Source organism: Acanthaster planci, linkage group LG03 (genome assembly GCF_054643075.1).
Source record: "Acanthaster planci isolate LZ-2023a linkage group LG03, COTS_SCS, whole genome shotgun sequence".
Taxonomy (NCBI): Eukaryota; Metazoa; Echinodermata; class Asteroidea; order Valvatida; family Acanthasteridae; genus Acanthaster; species Acanthaster planci.
The window spans coordinates 2870319-2888842 of record NC_141779.1 but is presented as its reverse complement, the minus strand read 5'-3'; the positions used below and the strand labels follow the sequence as shown (position 1 = coordinate 2888842).

The 18524-nt window shown below is 43.2% G+C and overlaps 1 protein-coding gene across 2 annotated transcripts in view; it reads left to right on the top strand.

Annotated features, from left to right (window-relative positions):
- LOC110985015 (myosin light chain kinase, smooth muscle-like) overlaps positions 1 to 18524 on the top strand; it is a 66996-nt gene that overhangs the window by 28122 nt on the left and 20350 nt on the right. For both annotated transcript variants that reach the window (XM_022245703.2, XM_022245719.2), the window contains 9 exons: positions 875 to 1808; positions 5689 to 5740; positions 8932 to 11543; positions 14486 to 14794; positions 15024 to 15216; positions 15470 to 15813; positions 16087 to 16386; positions 16693 to 17625; positions 17900 to 18097. In XM_022245703.2, coding sequence (XP_022101395.2) covers positions 875 to 1808; positions 5689 to 5740; positions 8932 to 11543; positions 14486 to 14794; positions 15024 to 15216; positions 15470 to 15813; positions 16087 to 16386; positions 16693 to 17625; positions 17900 to 18097 — 5875 coding nt within the window. The remainder of the gene's footprint in view (positions 1 to 874; positions 1809 to 5688; positions 5741 to 8931; positions 11544 to 14485; positions 14795 to 15023; positions 15217 to 15469; positions 15814 to 16086; positions 16387 to 16692; positions 17626 to 17899; positions 18098 to 18524) is intronic.

Sequence of the window (18524 nt, the reverse complement as noted above, 5' to 3'; positions counted from 1 at the left end):
GGCACAAACTTATCAATGGGTTGTTATTATTATCAAATTAGGGGAGGATTATTCCAGGACCTACGTGGCATTTGTGGCGTCGGAAAATGGGCGTTGTATGCTTATCCGAAAAATGAAGAGGGTTTGCCAGAAAAAGGAAAACATTGCATGAAGATGTATCCATGGCATCGTAATACTTTTTATTTGTTGATGATATCCTTGAAGCCTTTTATCATTTTTGGAAAAAACTGTTAAAGACTTCGACTGTTACTCTTACAAGTGACAATAGTTCTGTAACATCCCTGGCGTCAGAAAGTGTGTGGTGAGAAAAGTCATTGAGAGTTTTGTCGTGGTTTTTGGAACGAGTTAAAAAAAAAATCTGCCGCCTCTATTGTTCGTGTCAACGCCTCCCGTCTGCAAGGCGATACGACCACACCGAATCTTGTATTATCAGTCGTGGTTGAGCCGAGTGGCCCCTTTTAGAAACTAGATAGCCTTTGTACACACTTGCTAATTGTACTGTTGCAGTAGTGCTTGGCGTGGGGATATTTACATATACCTGCCGTTCTCTCGGCAGTAATGTTAAACCTATTGTGTGTACCGGTTGACCAAGGATGCATACCACAACACAGGGCGAACATGGTGGTGGAGTTGTGGCGTAGCGTGCTGTGTGGGAAACTGGAGGAATAACCAATGCTAGTAATCCTCTTGACCGAAACCCCCTCGGCCTATAAATCCCCAAATTAGTTTCTCCCCCCAGGCAGCTCCTGCCTTTTCCCATTATTGCCTGCCGTCCGTGTAAGTCTTCCTCAAGAAAATGGTTCGTAACAGTTATGTATTCAGTGTCCCGTTCACGCCTCAGATTTAGCTGTATTCTTGAATTCTCTCCCTACAGAAAACGGCAACTGCAGTGAGAGCTATCGGGCGTATGACAGCATTGAGGCTTTTCAGTAACCACAAAAAGACGACTGGACAAGATCCCTTGGCGAGTAACGATTCAGCTTCTCTGGCAGAGTTGCTGAAGGCAAAGCGAGAGGAAGACGCCTTAAGACTAGCGCAGGAAGCACACCAGCAGATCGAACCAACGCCTGGTGACGGTTCAAATATCGATTTGAACGATCGGAATGAGGCTGTAGAGCGCCAGTCGTCCAGCGATATAATAGTGCAAGCACAACCCTTGGAAAGTTATCAAATAGACGAGTTGCCTCCCCGCAGAGCTATTGATACCGATACAGGTGGGGTAGGAGATAACGCGGATGAGTCGACACCGACCGTCACCCGCCAGATCACTGCACGGGACACGCTGACTGCTGACACCGAAGCACCCTTCTCAAACTACGCCAGCGATCTGACCAGTTCAGACCGCACTTCGGACTTGGCTGAGAACGATCGAGCTTCTGATCACGGTCTAGCTGATTTCAACAGTCACACTTCGGACTCGGAGGACATGAATATCGACGTGGATAATCCGGCCAGAGAAGTGACCGATGCTGCCACCACAATCCAGGCCGTGTATCGGGGCCACAGGACCCGTAAGAGAACTTATCAACACCCGGCAATTCACCAAGACCTCCGCGATTGTGAGGTCTTTGAAGGCAGTGCCGCGCGCTTTGACTGCCGGATCTCGGGCTTCCCTGAACCGCAGGTGTACTGGTACAAAGACGGGAGGGAGATCAAGGAAAGCCGCCACTTCAGGATAGAATTCGAAGGAGAGGATCTTTGCTCGTTGATTATTCGGGAGGCGGGGCCTGATGATGAGGGGGTGTATAAGTGTGAGGCGAGGAATCCTGCGGGAGTTGCCTGCAGCGAGGCTGAACTCCTTGTAGAAGGTAAGGCAGTTTCTGTCATCTCTGATTGATATGGATTATGGTTACTTAGTTGTTTACTTAATTGATAAAACTGCTCGCCTTTACCCCAACAAGATGTGTCCACCTAGAAAAAGACTAAAATAAAGCAAGTATATGCTCCTCTGTATTCTGAATAAGGAAATTCACATTGAATACCCTCAAAACTGGGGGGTTCGACGTCCGCCATCGAACCCCATAGTTCTGGGGTGAATGAAGTCCATTATCTTAACCCCCTCTCTGGTGACAAATTTGACAGCCACGCGTTTGGTGTTCTTCCAGAGGCTGCACTGACTTCTTGTGACTAAAGAAAACCGCAGAAACCCTTTGAGTGAGCTACAATCAGTAAAATAAACTTCTGGCTTCCTAATCACCCCCCTGACAGCTTCCAGACACTAATCCTGAAGACTTTTAGAGAGTACTGAACAAAATTAGAACAAATTTTGTCCTTGAAAGCAACACTTAAAGACAGGACCGTTTTTCTCCTTTGTGTTTCCCCTGTTCTCGTTTTGGGGTTTTCGCAGCATCTATATACCTGAACATTTAAAATATACGCCCATGTGACTTTCAATCAAAATGGCGAAAGATTTGTATGTATTATTACGCCTGTTGAATGATTTACAGTTCTGACATTTGTGTTCTGTTACACCTTCCCTACCGCAAACATTTACATACAGGTTGTAAAACAGTGTACCGCTGGCTTTGTGAATTCTGTGTTTACTGCACTTGGCTGAAAACAATTGATCATAAAATGCCTGCGCTATCTAACTCCGAGTAAACAACTTGATGCCCGTGGTGTGGCTTATGGTAGCCACGGTTCCCAGAGTCTTGCAACAGCTAGGTATTGTTCGTCCAGTGATGGCATACACACACACGGTGCCAGAAATCAATACGCGAGGTTGCACAACAATGGTGCCAAGACACTCCAGCGTCCCCCCTTGTAGCATCGCTCAAGTTGACTTAATTGGGAAGGAAATTGGAGGTGGCATGTTGATCTAGTCAGGTGTCCCCATGAAACACGTGTACGTCTCGTGTTGACAATGGAAAACCCTATTTTGCTAACGACACTTTCAGCTTCTCGTCGTTTACTCGAAAGAGCTCGCGCCAGATCGGCCGGTTCTTGCAGCAAATAAGACAAAGAACACGCCGACATTCCTGCGGCATTTTGCAGGTTTTGTCGTGTATGCCAAGCACCTTAACAGCCACAATTCCTGACGGTGGAAAACAAGGGAAAATGCCCACTTTGTCTGCTTTGAAGCTCTCCCGGCATTTTTTTCTTCCTGAAATCAATTCTCCGCATGGGTTTCTTGGCTGTAGGTGGTTGATGAATGCTGAAGTGACGTTTGTCTGGCTATGTTCTATCCTTTCAAATCTTAAATGAAAAGATGCTAGCTGGGCAATCGTTCTTTTTTGACAGAAGTGGTAACCTCAAGGACCTCTTATCACCCTCAAAGAGTCCAAACCTCTGCCTTCTTGTCGACGTTCCAGACAAAAAGTCGGCACTGTAGTTGGCCATTACGATGGTGGTGACACAGCGTCTGAACCTCGCAGAAAATATCAGCCTTAATTCATGTTCTATTTTTTTTCTTGAAGAATATCAGAATTGCAATTCCAGAAAACCCGAACGACCGTTCTGCGTAGTTGCTTTTCGTTGGATGAGTTGGTTTGACTTCTATAATAACGTGTCACTTTGTAATTCCCAGGAAACTTTAAGGCTCACTCATAGGATAGGCCTACAGTGTCTCGTATAACGAATCGACTTCGCACTGTGTTACTCGGGACTTCTCTTCTACCAAGGAAAGTCTTTCCTTTCCAAACCGTTTTATTGCAAGGTGGATATCTGACTATTGACCTGAATCAACTCCGAATCAGGCGTACTATACGACAACTTTCGTCTCGTAAACTCCCTATAATGCGCCTGTGCAAGGTCACACCCTGCGTATTGAAGTGCGCCCTCTGCTGGCTAGAGCTTCTAAGCTTTGTGGCCGCAGAATGGCCTTGCGGAGGTCAAAGAGTACATTCCGGTTGGGATTGACCCACTTGTCACCAGTGATCGATTGAAGGTTTAACGTACAGGTGTACGATCACATCGCAACTTTATCTCGCATAATCTCGTATTATCTCGAATGGAATGCGGTCTTTGATAATTACCCTGCCAGTAAATATCGGTGAATAATCAATCGACTTTAGACCAGTTAAAAATTTAACTGTTGCAGGAAGAATACTATTCAGATATAATCTTATTTGTTGTTGTCCTAGCTTGTTACATTGAGCCGCTGGCAAATACAGTACTGACCAAAAAATAAAAGTATGAAATCTGATCGTTCACTTCAGTAGCTCACAAACTAATCGGACAAGTCCTTGGGGAAACGATGCAGTTTTGCTTCCGTAGTAACACCGAGAAGTAGTTGAGTTACCGATTCATTAAGCCACACGACAAAAGTGTGATTGAATTTACTCAAACAAATGCAACTGAAGCCCAGTTTGGAGTGAATAACTATTAGCCTTTGCCTGGTTAGAAAATAAACAACGATAGAGTTCAACACCGAGGTGTTTCCGGAATTAGTGCAGGTTTCAATTTCACAAATTTGAGCACTTTGCGTAAACAGTACATACGAACTTTCGACAGTTTACACCTGAGCCTTCAAAACTTTGAAGTTTTGTGTCAGATTACATTATATTTTATTCGTACACAGATGCCAATTTTGTAGTTTGGTGGAAAAATTTACCCATTGCTTAAAGTGTGACTGCATGAAATTTTCCTCAGACACACTTTTTCAACAACTTTATGGTACTCATCTTCAATGTATGAAAACTCTTAACATTTCTATATGGCGAAATGAAGTAAAGAATGTTCTTTCAGTGCACTGGTTCTTCTGTTCAAATTGTGAGTTCGGAATTTATATACTCGCTGAAAAAAATCGGAGACAGGTATTGGTGTGTGCTTATTGCTATGCTCATAAATAACAATGGGTCAGCAGAGATGAGAAAATCTAGTCCAAAAAATCTACCATGATGATGCAAGATTTTTTTTATGTACAAACCAATGTAACATTGAGACTTTTTTCCTGGGTGACATCACAGTTTTGCTCATAAATATGGAAATACTTGTTTCCATGACAACCAAGGGGCAGTAAAATATCTTTTTAAATAATGAAATAAAAGTTGAAAATAAAGTTAACCGATACACAGAGGTGCATTTTGAAGGTTTGTATTGAAACAAATTGATTGCAGCTACCCTTTAAAGTATAGTGTGACCAATGCGATAATAAATAGACTGCTTTCCAGACCTTTCACACATTTAAATCACTTTCCTTGTAGTATTCACTTTCTTCACCGGGATCAGGTCAAGTCATTCATTGTCTTGTTAATGTCGCTCTCAGAACATTCAGAAATCAGGCAGTTAATGACCCTTAGCAAGGGCTAGAACGTTATTATTTCCTTGTCTTAGTTTTTTCGCTACATTTTTTGTTGCTCGTCCTTCATTTCAGAGAACTCATGGTCTTTTTTGGCAGAGTGACAGCCTCTTGACTTCTCACCTAGACCAAACAGTTTAACAAACTGGAGGTCACAGTCGTCCTCGAAATGGAAAAACAAATTCCGCGGCAGGTCATCTTGATGGCTCTACCGGATGGGGTCTTAGTCTGGGCATCAGACGAGATTTGCCCGCGATCGAGGTCAAATCACAGCGGCTGTCAAACACGGACCACAATACACCGTAGAGGTCCCCTCAAACTGGTTCCCTACCCCCTTCTGAGTTGCACGAGACGACTAGGCTGGTCCTCAGCGACTGCATGAAATATTCAGCATGTGATTGCTCTCCTCATTCGCTAATGTTGTGACATTTTCATTGTTCTCTACTCAGTTCTTGGAGGAGACGGATTTGGCGAGGAGGATCGGGCTCCTTCTGAACAGAGGTATGTCGATTTGTCGATGTTTTTACTTAACCGCCGCCAACGTCAGCGTCAATTGGTGGACATTAAACTCATTTGTAGTGTAGTATTATCAAGTTCCCATTAACAGAAATTAAACAACACTTTATTGCACCTGATGTAAAAGAAATGTATTATAGGCCTATTTGTCCACTTATTCTCTCCGTTACCATGCAAAGGTGGACTAGTAACACTGCATCCCGTATTCTGGGATCAGTTTGAGTTTCATCAGTTACTCGGTATTTGACTGATGCCGATTAATTTAATGGAAACCCGACCTAAAAATAGGTTTCATGAGAGTTAGACCATGGAGGTGGTTAGACGTAAGGAGTCTCGGTGGCAGTGGGCGCTCCCAGAACCTGCAGATGCGTGTGGGCTTATTTTTGAAGTGGGGGAAAACAACAAATTAACCCAGCTTAGCCATTCAAAAACAATCTTGTCGAAAATTCGACTGCCCCTGAATCTTTAAAGTCAACTACTATCTTGCACGAAGGCCGGCCATTTTATATTTTCCTCGGAAGTAAACACGGGGTCCAATGAAGGGGGACTGCCATTGGCATCAGAGAACCCCAGAGTTCATTATTCAACATGAATTCTTGCTGGACAGAAACAAAAACGGATTGAAGCCAGAAACACCTTGGAAGTTGGGGGGGTTCTATTCCGCTTAAGATGTGGTCGTGGTTATTTTCAACTTTGGAGAGAAACTGAGCGAAAGGGGGGGGACGTTTCAGGGAATTGAAGATCTTTAGAAGTTGAAAATTGTCGCCTGAGGGCAGCTTGTCATCAAGTGGGTTTTAACGACCCGAGTTAAGTGGTTTGATTTGAGGACGGATTTCATCCCCAATTATCGGTTGACCGTTAAAGCTGCCCTTAATCACTTAACAATGAACTCGTAATCCACTCTGCTTGTTCCTGTAAGTTGCTGAAAGCTCATGTCTTATTTAGTAGTTATATTGATGCTGGTTGTTGCTGAAGCGTGTTGTTTCGATGTTTGTAGGCCTGTTGGTCCACAGATTTACTTGATAGACAGGCACGAGAACACCCAAAGCTTTGACAAGACATATTTCTCCTAGTTGATGTTTTAATTCCAGCGATTTGAATTCTAGAATTCCTTCCAAATTCCATTGATTGTCTTTTGTTCAGGATGCTCTAACCGAGCATTCAAATTCCTTCAATGCATAACAGTCTTGTTCAAATCCAACGCTCTTCCTGTATAGAAAAGTTGCATATTTTCCCTTTTTACCAAAATGATCATACGAGATAATAATGGCTGCATTAGCTTGAAAGGGGGTACTTTTCTGACGAGGGAATGTAATATGATGACACAAGGCGCGTCATAAAATTGATCCGATAGCTTACCAGGGACATCACATGTTGCGCTCGTTCCAGCATCGGTTTGGATGTGTATGAGGAATGATTTATGTGAAATTTTGTCTGTACAAAGGTTAGCCTGTTCTTTCTGTTTCTGTTTGTCTGGGTGTGTAGGTATCAGTGTTTAAATTTCCAGTGGTAAAATTGAGTATTCTGGTTCATGTTTCATCAAGGTCAGTTTTGTCGTTTTTTGCTTTTGTTTCAGAAAATGAGAGAAAAAAGAGATTAAAAGGGATGAAACGCACCGATTTGCTTAAAAACTAACAAACTAACAAAACAAAACAGTGTCCCCTCCCACTGTTAATTATTTACCTTTTTAAGCTGATAACTCGCTTTGCCACCCCAAGAACTTCCCTCCCCAGGAAGAAGTGGTTTCCCCCCCACGAAGAAGTCTTGGCAACGTCCATTAAATGCTCTTTTTTATGTATTTCTGTAGGCATATTCAATATTCGACATTTTTGCCAATTAGGCCTATAATATTTTATACAAAAGCCTATTTTCACTGCCAAATTTGTGACACTGCGAGGCCAGTTAAGGCTTTTTGTTATTCTGATTTTGATCTCTCTGGACATTCCACAACCTCTCCTGATCCTGGCTCAGCATTCCTAAGGTTATGGGGGGGGGACATGAAACTCTTTGCAAAATTGTTTCTCAGGATCAATTTTACTCAAACGTTGAAGCTCTGTGTGAGCGCAGTACTACGGCGCAGATGGTAGTCTGTCCAACCAGGGTCCAACAGAATAGTAGACATGTATACTTCGCACTGTTTTTGTCACACCACGACTTTAAATAGTTTAATGGCACAGAAACTATTTGCCACTTCCTGTAGACAAACACGTATTCGCCATGACTGAAGAGGGTTTAACCTTTGACCTTTATTCCTTTAGAGGCGAACTTAACGTGCAGGTCATGTTTACTGGTTTGCAAACTTGTATATCTTGTCAAGGAAAAATATACAATGGAAGATAAGCACTAGAGCACTTACATATACATAGACATTGATTGCATTAAAGTGTATTGTAGTCGGCACACTAAAAACTTTGCATTCTGTCAGAAGTTTTGTTGGAACAATAAATGTTCTTTTCGATCAAGGCCGATTTGTCTTCCCGTTCTAAATATAACGTTCACGGGTTCATTAATTAAGCCTACTTCATTTACATCAAGGATACGTTTTTACTGACCTTTTGCCGTTTCCTATACGTATACATATTTGTATACTAAATGCCCAGTTTTGGTTTAAGAATTACCTTGAGTAAAGAATTCTGTGAGGTTATGTTTTGAACTCAGTTTGCTTATATAATGGTGCTCATTATGTAGACTTAAATCTTTCTAATAATCGTTGCAGGATAATTATATCTCTGCAGGATTCAACCTTTAAATATACAACTACAAAGGGCGGAGTAATGCATATACAGCACGTTTATGCCCCTTTTTCTTGTTAAGTGTCAAATTTCAGAAAAAGAAATATAAACATAAACTATCGATTCATTCTTAAGTCCAGATGTGCAGCTAGTGCTATCGCTTGTTGGGCTCACAAAATTTGACTGTTTATCGCTGCAGAATATTCTAACCCTTGTCTGGCAGGAAAAAAAGCTACATAAAGAGATTGAAAAAGCTTTCCTATTTTGGAAGAGGCTAAACTGGGCCTTGTGAAATGGCCCGACAATTTACTATTCAGCAGAACCCTAACAAGTTGAAATGACCTCGGCAAGTCCTTGTCGAGGCTGCAGTGTCTTGACTGAGATTGAAAGATTGTATGTTGTTGTTGCCTGACTGTTTTCTGTTTGCTTGCATTCCGTACATAGCTTGGTCGAGAAACGAGTCATTGAGGAGCAAGTCGGACCACAGGAGAGGATACAGTCAGACCAACTCGACCCGAGTAGCTCTACGGATGTGACTACATCCTCAAACAGGCAGAAACAAGAAAAAGTTACCCTTGCTAATGATTTTGTTACTGCACCCCAAAGCAAGGAAATCCAGACGACTTCAAACCGATCCGATTTGGATTATCTCTCTGGAGGAGACAAAAGTTCGAGTGACTGGACACCGAGGTCATCTCCGTGTACCAGCACCGGCGTGAGTCCCAGCTCGTCTCTGCTGGAATTGGATTCGTGGTACAAACGTGGACGAGCCAGTAATTTTGACATTCATCACCAGGCCTCGCGTCAGAGCGGCAGTAGCACCGGCAAAGTCACTGAACGTATCTCGAGATACGACGAGAGACTAAAAGGACCCAAACAGACTGTGAACAGCGCCCGGGCAAATTTACGGTCGACGGGAACGCGTTCAGGGCGAGCAGCATCACCAGAAGGTAGTAGGTTTTCTAAAACAGCAGGAAACACTCCTTACGTTTCCAATGTTGAGAGGCCTTCTAGACTGCGCCTCGCAGAGCTTGAATCCAAACGGAAGATTCGTTCGTCCAGCGAGCCTCCCCCGGAGTTCCAGCACAAACGAGAACAGATTCTCACGCGTCATTCCAAACCAGAACAATCCAAAGCCGGCAAGAATTACACTAGCAGGGAAACTTACGAACAACTGTTGCGGAGTTCTCGAGTTCCTTCCGCCGACGAGGGCTCGGCTTCTCGATCACCAAAGCCGCAGCTTGCAACAAAGATCTCTGTATTCTCAGGCACTGGGTCGAACGGGAAAACGGACAAAAAATCCGGCTCTGAATCAAAGCCAGATAAGAAAATCTACGCTGGCAGGGAGATCAAAGTGAAATCTCTGCCCAAAGTGGTTGTCTCGAGAGAAGAGTCCCACTTGAAAGGTCGACCAATCGAGTCGATTAGGGTGAACCACGATCGGACAAACGGCCGACTGTCAAGCGACGATTCTCTTACGGACAGTGAGCGGTCCAGCACATCCTCGGGGTATCCTGAACCAAAGAAGCCCGTTTATCGGACGGAGAAAAATTTCGAGCTTCTGGGAGACCGGGCTTTCAACTCTCGGAAACCAGGTGCCGTTCTTGCCTGGAAAATCGAGAAGTTTGCCAAGGGGAGCCCTCTAAAAAGTCCACGGGACCTGGAGGAGGAAACACAACAGCCAACCATGCAAGCACCTGTCAGGAAGTGGAGTCCCTCGAATGGGGCTCAACAGCGAAGATCGCAGTCGGTGGAGCGGCCGTTGTACCCAGGACAAGGCGGCGGCTCTCTCGCTGCAAGAATTGAGAAGTTCTCCAGTAATACAACAAACACCCAAGATGTGAAACTGAGATCGGAAACACACGACCCTGTGATCTCAAAGAAGTACGAATATAGCCAAGCTAAGGTGGCCGATAAGGAACCAAATAAAGATCAAAGGAGACCAGATATAAACTATGCAAAGAAAACCGAACCTACGTCCACGCGACAAAAGTTCCAGGGTACCAGCGATAAATTGCTGAATATTGAAAACGTTAAACTTACAAAGGACGCCAATCAAGTGCCAAGAACAAAGCAGACATCGGATGCTGTCATAAATATAACGAAGGGCAGTAAAGGCACGATCGACATTGCCATCCCAGTGGGTAATAACGAGAAGGCAATTGAAGTTAGTAAAGCGAGTGTGGTTTGTACTCCCCCTCCGGAAAAGAAACATCAAATACCAATGGGGAAAACGAATGGTGATGCGTCCTCTGAGAGTTTAAAGCCAGCCAAAGTGGAAGTAGTTTTAAAGTCTTCAGCGAATGATTTATCTGCTGGATCGTCTGCTTTGATAACTTCAATGTCAAGCAGTAAAACCTCGTCCCTGGGAAACGGGTCCAAGGAAAATACATCAGAGGCCAAACCGCAAGCCAGCATCACAATGAATCGTCGAGGGGTGTTACCGGGAGGCATCGGCAAAATCACGGCCAAATTTGAGAACGGCAAGGCGGTGGACACTCCAAGCAAATCAATGGCCAAGATAGAACCGGTAGTCATGTCACGGCTGAGCGATAAGAAACAATTGTTTGACGGCACTGGCAAGGCAAAAACTAACGGAAGTAGCGTCGATTACAGGGATGTTCTGTCTTCGTCATCAGCGGGGAAAATGAAAAGCACCACCGTCTCAAGCGCTGGCAAGCCCTCCGTGAAAATTGCCAAATCCCTGGTCGAAGTGAAAGCAAAGTCACCCTCTGCCCTTGCTTCCCGTTATCAGGTGAGGTCTACAGCAGATGAGAAACCGCCGACTTTCGTCCAAAAACCCCGCGACCAAACAGGTACCGAGGGGGGTTCCATATACTTTGCCGTCTCTGTCGAGGGAAATCCCAAACCAGATCTGTCTTGGCACTACAAGGGGCGTACCCTTAAAGACGAGGGGAGGTATGAACTGTATACTGAGAAGGACCTTTTCTTCTTGGAGATTTTTGACTTGGAGCCCAAAGACGCTGGAGTGTACACCTGTCGTCTTGTGAACAAAGTTGGACGAGTCTCAGCCACTGCAGAGCTCAAGGTCACAGGTAAGCGACAATTTTTTTAATTGGCTGTTATAATACATTTCATTCAAATTTAAATGTTGGATGTTAATATGGTAGACAAGGCAAAAGATACAAAAAAGGAATGTACTTCTTGTATTCAGTGTTGTGTGTATTCCTCTCTGTTAAAGGGCACATTTCCTTTTTAGATACCGGTAGTCATCCCTACAATCAAATTATTCGATCTTGCTGGAATTCTTTATCCTTTCATCAGTTATATACACTTTAGAATCATTTTACGGCAGTCACGGTAATTCACACTAAAAAATCATTGTAAAGCAAACGAATTATTTTAACCCGTTAGACTTTTATTACGGTAGTTCTGTGTTTATCCTAACTACTGTTCAAAAGATAAGTGTCATAAGAAGCTTCAATAATTTAACATTCTACATGTGTAATTTGCCATGTGTATATCAAATGTGCTCTGTATGATAACTCAAGTGTGGGAAAAAAATCGAAGATAACCCATACGAGAACATTATCTTAAAGAAATGTCCATTATATTCATTCGAAAGTTCAACAATAAGACGTCTTTAAATGCGTTCTGTAATTTCAGTAGCAATACGCGTCTACCCTATTACGTCTCAAAATCTCAAAATACCAAACGATGCCTCGTGGAATGAGTCAGTCTATACCGCCAGTTGTATCAAATTTGTGGAATTTAATACTCAAGACTCTCTCTGAGCAATCCCTTGTGGCGTAAAATGCCAGGAGGAATTTCCCACCGCCAAAGTGAGGCCCAGAATTCATGTAATATTTACATATCCCCTGAGTTCATGAACGATGCGGAATGCCTGTTGCCTGGGCGACAAATTGCTCCCTGATGTGGAAGTAAAGGCGTCAGTTGTCAGGGATAAGTTGAGTGGTTGTGGGGAGTCAAATTCTTGATGTAATCGAATAAGTCCAAACCCACATATTTTCAAGTGTCGTTTACATTCACAAAATTCATTGTATCATAAACCTCATAAACCGCTTGGAAGGCAATCTTATAATTAAAGTCATTCCGTTGCAGTTATATATTTTCATACCATTATTAGTGAATTAATGTAACTTTGAACACATTTCTGCTAAATCGTTCCTCATTTAACCCTAACCCCCTGGGCTTTTTTACAAGGAACCATCCCGAGTCCTCCGAAATCCTTCAAATTTCAACATGAAAAAATTGCATTCAGCCCAAATCCTCCAATATCCTCCGTAAGTTCTTGAAAATGTCAGTTGGAGGTGTGCCTAGCTGCCCAAATCCTTCAAATCCTCCGGCATTTCCTGTCATGTTGAGGCAGTGCGAATGGCACTCTTGAGCTGTGCAGTTGATTCAAATGAAATATCGGGCTGAACAACATAAGGTCTAATCCACGACCTTCACGTATGGCATCCTCCGAAATCAGCCATGTACTTTTGCCATACACCCTGGATCCTCAAAATTCGTCCACTTTACAGAAAAGGATCTTGGAGGATTTGGGAGGGTTAGGTTTAATAAAATTACTTTTACAAAAGACTATTCCCCCAATATGTGTTCGTGTGAAGTGAATATCAATACATGTATATATATTGCTCGATTAAGGGTGTTGTTTATGGCTGCATAATTGTAAATTTTTCATTTTTTCCCCGTTTGTCATTGAATCAAGTCGTTCCTTGGAGCTGCATACACCTGCTAATAAATCCTTTTGCCTGGCAAACAAATGAAAGTTTTGAGCGAGGTACAACTCCTCAACGAATCTTCATGAAGATGTCGAATGTTCTAAATACCGAGACATAACCATAACTATCGGAATGATGAATCGTGGACCATTTAATCTGGGGATTTATAACCACACCATCGTTTAACAAAAGTCAATCTCTTTAGCTGGCACATTTGTTGGCATTTATTTTATCGGCAGATTCTGGACTACGTGATAAAATGGTATAAAAATGTTGTCTCAAGTGTTAAAAATGAGAGTTGTTGGACTTGAATTTCTTTGGATTATGTAGGCCTACCATGAACGGAGACACACGCTTTTGTCGTTATTTTGGAAATATGTTATTCTTTATACCTCTGAAAGTACATATTATAAGGCTCTATATATCAGCATATAATAATGGCAATTCCAATGGTTCGTTTCTGTCTGATTACATCATATTTTCCAACAGACAGGGCTCAAATTTTGTTTAAAAAGCACGGGCCAATTCAACGTTTTTAAACATAAAGTTTGGAAGCAATTTGGGGGCTTTTACGTATAGTCAAGTGTCTCTGTAATGCAATAGTCTTCTATATCACGCTTATTTGGCACCAGACAATAACCAAGCTCGTTCTCCTTACAATCCATTGACCGGATCCTTCTCGGTCAGTGGTGGGTTTTCAGGAAACAGGTGTTTTCCATCTACTTCTTGTTTTTTTTCGGGTGTTTTGTTAAGAGATACCCTGAAAATGTAGATAATATTTCAGTCATTTACTTTATCTCGCCACTGAACATGCGTCAAGGGTATTAAGCTTCTCGGTGACCTTATGTATCTTTTTTGGAAAGAAAAAGCAATTTGAAATGAGGTCCTTGAACTCAAACTTCAACCTTTGTTTGAAGTTCAGTGAGGCTCCGGTGATGTTTCATTTTATTTCCTTCATTTGGGGAAATCACACAAAGTTAATCTTTCCGAGAGCATGCAGAAATAGGCAAGTATTTTACGGGCGTTTAACAGTTAGTTGCATTCATGGACCTGTATTCCAATGACATCGAACATTGTCAGGGAAAAAATGTAGCGATGTGTGTGGCTGACATGACAGTAATTTTACTGACGATCCACATCTTGGATTGCTGTATGCTGGAACTGCAGGCTGCTCTGGATACACCAGCCTCGTCCTAATTTCCTTTGCTTGTTATTGTTAACATTCTACGTCATCAGTCATGGAGACGGTCTTTTAACTGCACTTGTTGTGTTTGCTTTTTTTCTCCTAGAAAAACCCAAGCCAGTCATTCCAAAGGGACAAGCTCCATCTTTTCTTCGCAGGATTACGGACTGCGAAGTTTGCGAAGGCGACAGAGCCGTGTTTGAGTGCAAAGTTGCAGGCGACCCCTCCCCTGACATCACGTGGATCATGGACGGCAAAGTGGTGCAGGAAGACAGACGCCATCAAATCACGCGCAAACCTGACGGTACATGCGCGCTGGTCATCAGTGACGTCACGGAAGAAGATGATGCTGTGTATACGTGCACTGCTAAGAACGGCTTGGGCATGGTCTCGAGCACGGCAGAACTCATCGTAGGTAAGTGAAAGGGAGAGCTTTTGCACATCACTTTTGCAAAACGCTCAAGAGCTGAATGTGTTCAAAACAAGTATCTCCGATATGGCGCCTGTCTCGTTTCAACTTCACTTTCACAACGATAGTTTTAACCTGTTTATCCTGCAACCGGCGAAACATTTGACAGATTTGCGAAGACAGATTTGGTTGCCTTCTTTTGTAACTTTGAAAGTTTTGACTGTTTTAATTGCAGAATTCGATAATGTTCCAAACCCCAAAGAACCAAAGAAAGAGGAAGTCGTTGAAAAGGTTTCATCGAAAGCACAACCTAAAACATCAAAAGTAGAGCCCAAACCTGCGCCAAAGAAGGAGGAGAAAGTTGAGAGCGCTTTGAAGGATGACATCGACAGTTTGATGAAGAAACAAGATGAGGAACCTCACGCTGAGTAAGGATATAATGTTTAAGGATAGAAACCCGCTGAGAGTGATTTGTGAATGAACCTTCCCAAAAAACAAGTGCGTGAATGGGATAATTTGTAACCGATATAGTCCTTAATCTTTAAGCCTCATTCTTTCTTTCCTGTTAAGCAGCTTAAATTTCCAAACTTATCCTGTCTTGGCTCCTTCTAATTCTAAGAAAGACGGTTTTCATGGGTTTGATAAGCCAGTAAATTCGCCGTATTTATGATCCGATTTCAGGCCATCGCAGATTGTTCATCATCAACCCCGCCGTTCGTCACTCCAGTCCTCCTCCCCGGCTGCCAGACCTCCCGAGTTCATCCTCCGTCCACGCTCCACTCACATCACGCCGCCCGAGACGGCCCGCTTCACCTGCATGGTGAAGGGCTTCCCGACACCCACGGTCACTTGGAAGAGGAACACGAAAATCTTGAAGGATGAGGGAAGGTTTGAAATCTATCAGGATGGAGGAGAACATTTCCTGGAGATTTATGACACCGTAGATGAAGACGCTGGGCGGTATACCTGCGTCATAGCCAACGAGTTAGGCAAGACAACATCGAGTGCGAATATTGCCCTAAGAGGTAAGCAATTACCAAACCAAATTTTGGTTGATTTTTTGGATGCGTTGTTGAGAGAGCATTGAAGACGGTCATGGTGTAGAATATCAACTTCGATTGAAAACTTTACTTTTTTTCTGAGTGGTTAAAGATACAGACCTAAGTCATCCATCTATTGAGGTGTCAATTCTTGGACTTACAATCGTAAAATAAAGTATCAGTTTATTATTCCTGAAAGTCAAGCTTATCGCCTTTGATGGGTGTTTACTTTATACATGTTGCCAATTTTATTTACAGGCAAAGTTACAATGGATATCCCGCCGAAATTCATCCAACGTCTGACAAACTGCCGTACCAAAGACGGTGGTGTGGGCCGATTCTCATGCCGGGTATCAGGCGAGCCGGCCCCCACGATCCAGTGGCTGTTTCTCGGTAAAGAGATCTCCCCGGACGATGATATCTACGAGATTACGTTCGACGGGGAGAAGGCCACGCTGGTTCTACCCGAGGTATTACCGGAGGATGAAGGAGAATATGAGTGCATTGCACGCAACAGGGCTGGTCAGGTGTCGTGTAGAGCCAGGCTAAGTGTGGAGAGTGAGTACAATCGTCTCTTTTTATGAAGATGAGAAGAAATAATTAAAAATATGAATTCAAGCTTTGTAGTTGTGCTGCACTGGTCACGATTTTAGTGTTCACCCCATACTGTATCGTCATACTTAAGTTTACAACTCCGTGATCCGTTTGAGCCCAAAAAATAATAATCTGCTACTCAACTTCAGAATTTTTCTGCAATTCTTTTGCCTAGGAAAAATCATTGACTTTATTTCTAGAACAGTTCTGAGCTTTTTATGCAAGTTTTCTTTCCTGTCGGCTCTGACCAGTGGCTTGTTTGTTTCGCAGTACCCCTCTCTGAGCCGGTAGAAGCGCCGGAGCCTGTCCTTCCAAACGAACATGCTGCACCAACAGAACCAACCAAGAAAACACCCTGGCCTTTTGAAAGAAAGACTTCTCGGACGGAGATATTCCTACAGAGTACTCCATCGGAATCGGAAGAGGAGGGAATGAAATCTACAGACGCACCCAAGCAAGAACAGGTATTCGATTACAAAGAAGACACGCAAACGGCTTCGTCATCTGAATCGGAGGAGGACGTGCCTAAAGCTGAAACTTTGGAACACGAAATGCAAATAATGGATGTTCAGGAAGACGTCGAAGCGAAGAAGAAACCAACAGTTGATAACATTGGTAATCAAGATGCAGAAGGAAACCCTGCAGAACTTGAGTTGGTTCCAGATTCTGAACCAGTTGTCCATTCGAAGCCGACGAAGCAGCCCGATGAATTCTCTGTCGATAGATCTTTAGCCGACTCAGACACCGTTTCTGTTCAGATAGAATCTAACCAAAACGAGCCAGAAGCTTCGAGTTTTGACCTGAAACTCGATCTGGAGTCAGAGTCAGAATCAGAACTGGAAGCGAGTCTGAGGATCGTAGAACCCACTAAAGACATCATGAAGGCCCAGCCTGAAGAGTGTCGTGATTTGGAAAGGGTGGACACAGCCGCCGAGTTGCAATCCGAGTCGCATCTTGACGGCCTGTCAGAAATCGACGTCTCGGTAGCCGAGAGCCACGATCTGGAATCCATCACTGATGACAGAAACGTAGTTTTTCTTGGCGATGCTGAGGCAGAGCCGGCAATCGAAGCGGAGACCACGACTGACGAGGAATCTACCCCTCCAGCGACTGAGGCTCAGAGCAAGCCCGAGTTCTTACAGACACTGAGTGACGTGGAGGTCATGGATGGTAGTCCCTTAGCACTCACTGTAAAAGTCACAGGTATTATGATGATCGATACTGAGTTTACTTGGTTATTCATATTTGCTCCCAAGTGTCTTTGTTTGAAAGTGATCTGTCTAGCTGCGTTATCATCAAGCTTTGTGGATGACATATATCAATGTTCTTTGGTCAAAGTATTTGCTGCACTTCATTTCAGTTGCCCTTTAGATAAATTGCAGTGAATTCACCCACCGAAAAACATTCAATTTGAATCACGCTATAGAAAATTATGTTCTTTAGGGTAACATTTGTTTGTATTGTTAATGGATTTCAGGCATCCCGGAACCTGAGGTAATGTGGATCTTTGACAGCTGCGAGATTTTGGAGGATGATGACTTCAAACTTCTTCACGACGGTGAGCTTCATTCCTTGGTCATTCGCGAGGTGTACCCGGAAGATGCTGGGGTGTACATCTGCAAGGCGTTTAACGCGGCTGGTGAGGATCAGTGCTCAGCTAAGATTGTTGTCAAAGGTGAGATGACTTGACTAAATCAGAACTAGGACTCAATAGGGGAAAATTAAATTAGTGATAATTAGTACTTCTGTATTCCTGTCTGGACTGTTGAGCATTAAATGTTCTTCAGTGTAACTACTCGTTAAATTACAAAACGAAAATGTATTTGTAGTAATAAATGATAATTCACATTGAGCATAAAGGTTCTTGTTTCAAGACAGTAGGAAAATCCTGAGTACATGTTCAACTTTCTTATACTTGGCTTTTATCGTACAATCCTGTCATCACTTTCTCCTTTCTTTAGCTTACTTCCAAGGAGTTTATCTCTTCGGATCGCCTGTTCGTCCAATATCCTCTATGTCAGCTGTATGGTAAACGGCTGTACGCATGTTATTTCACAACCTCCCCCCCCAAAAAAAAAATAATAATAATACTTCAAACTACG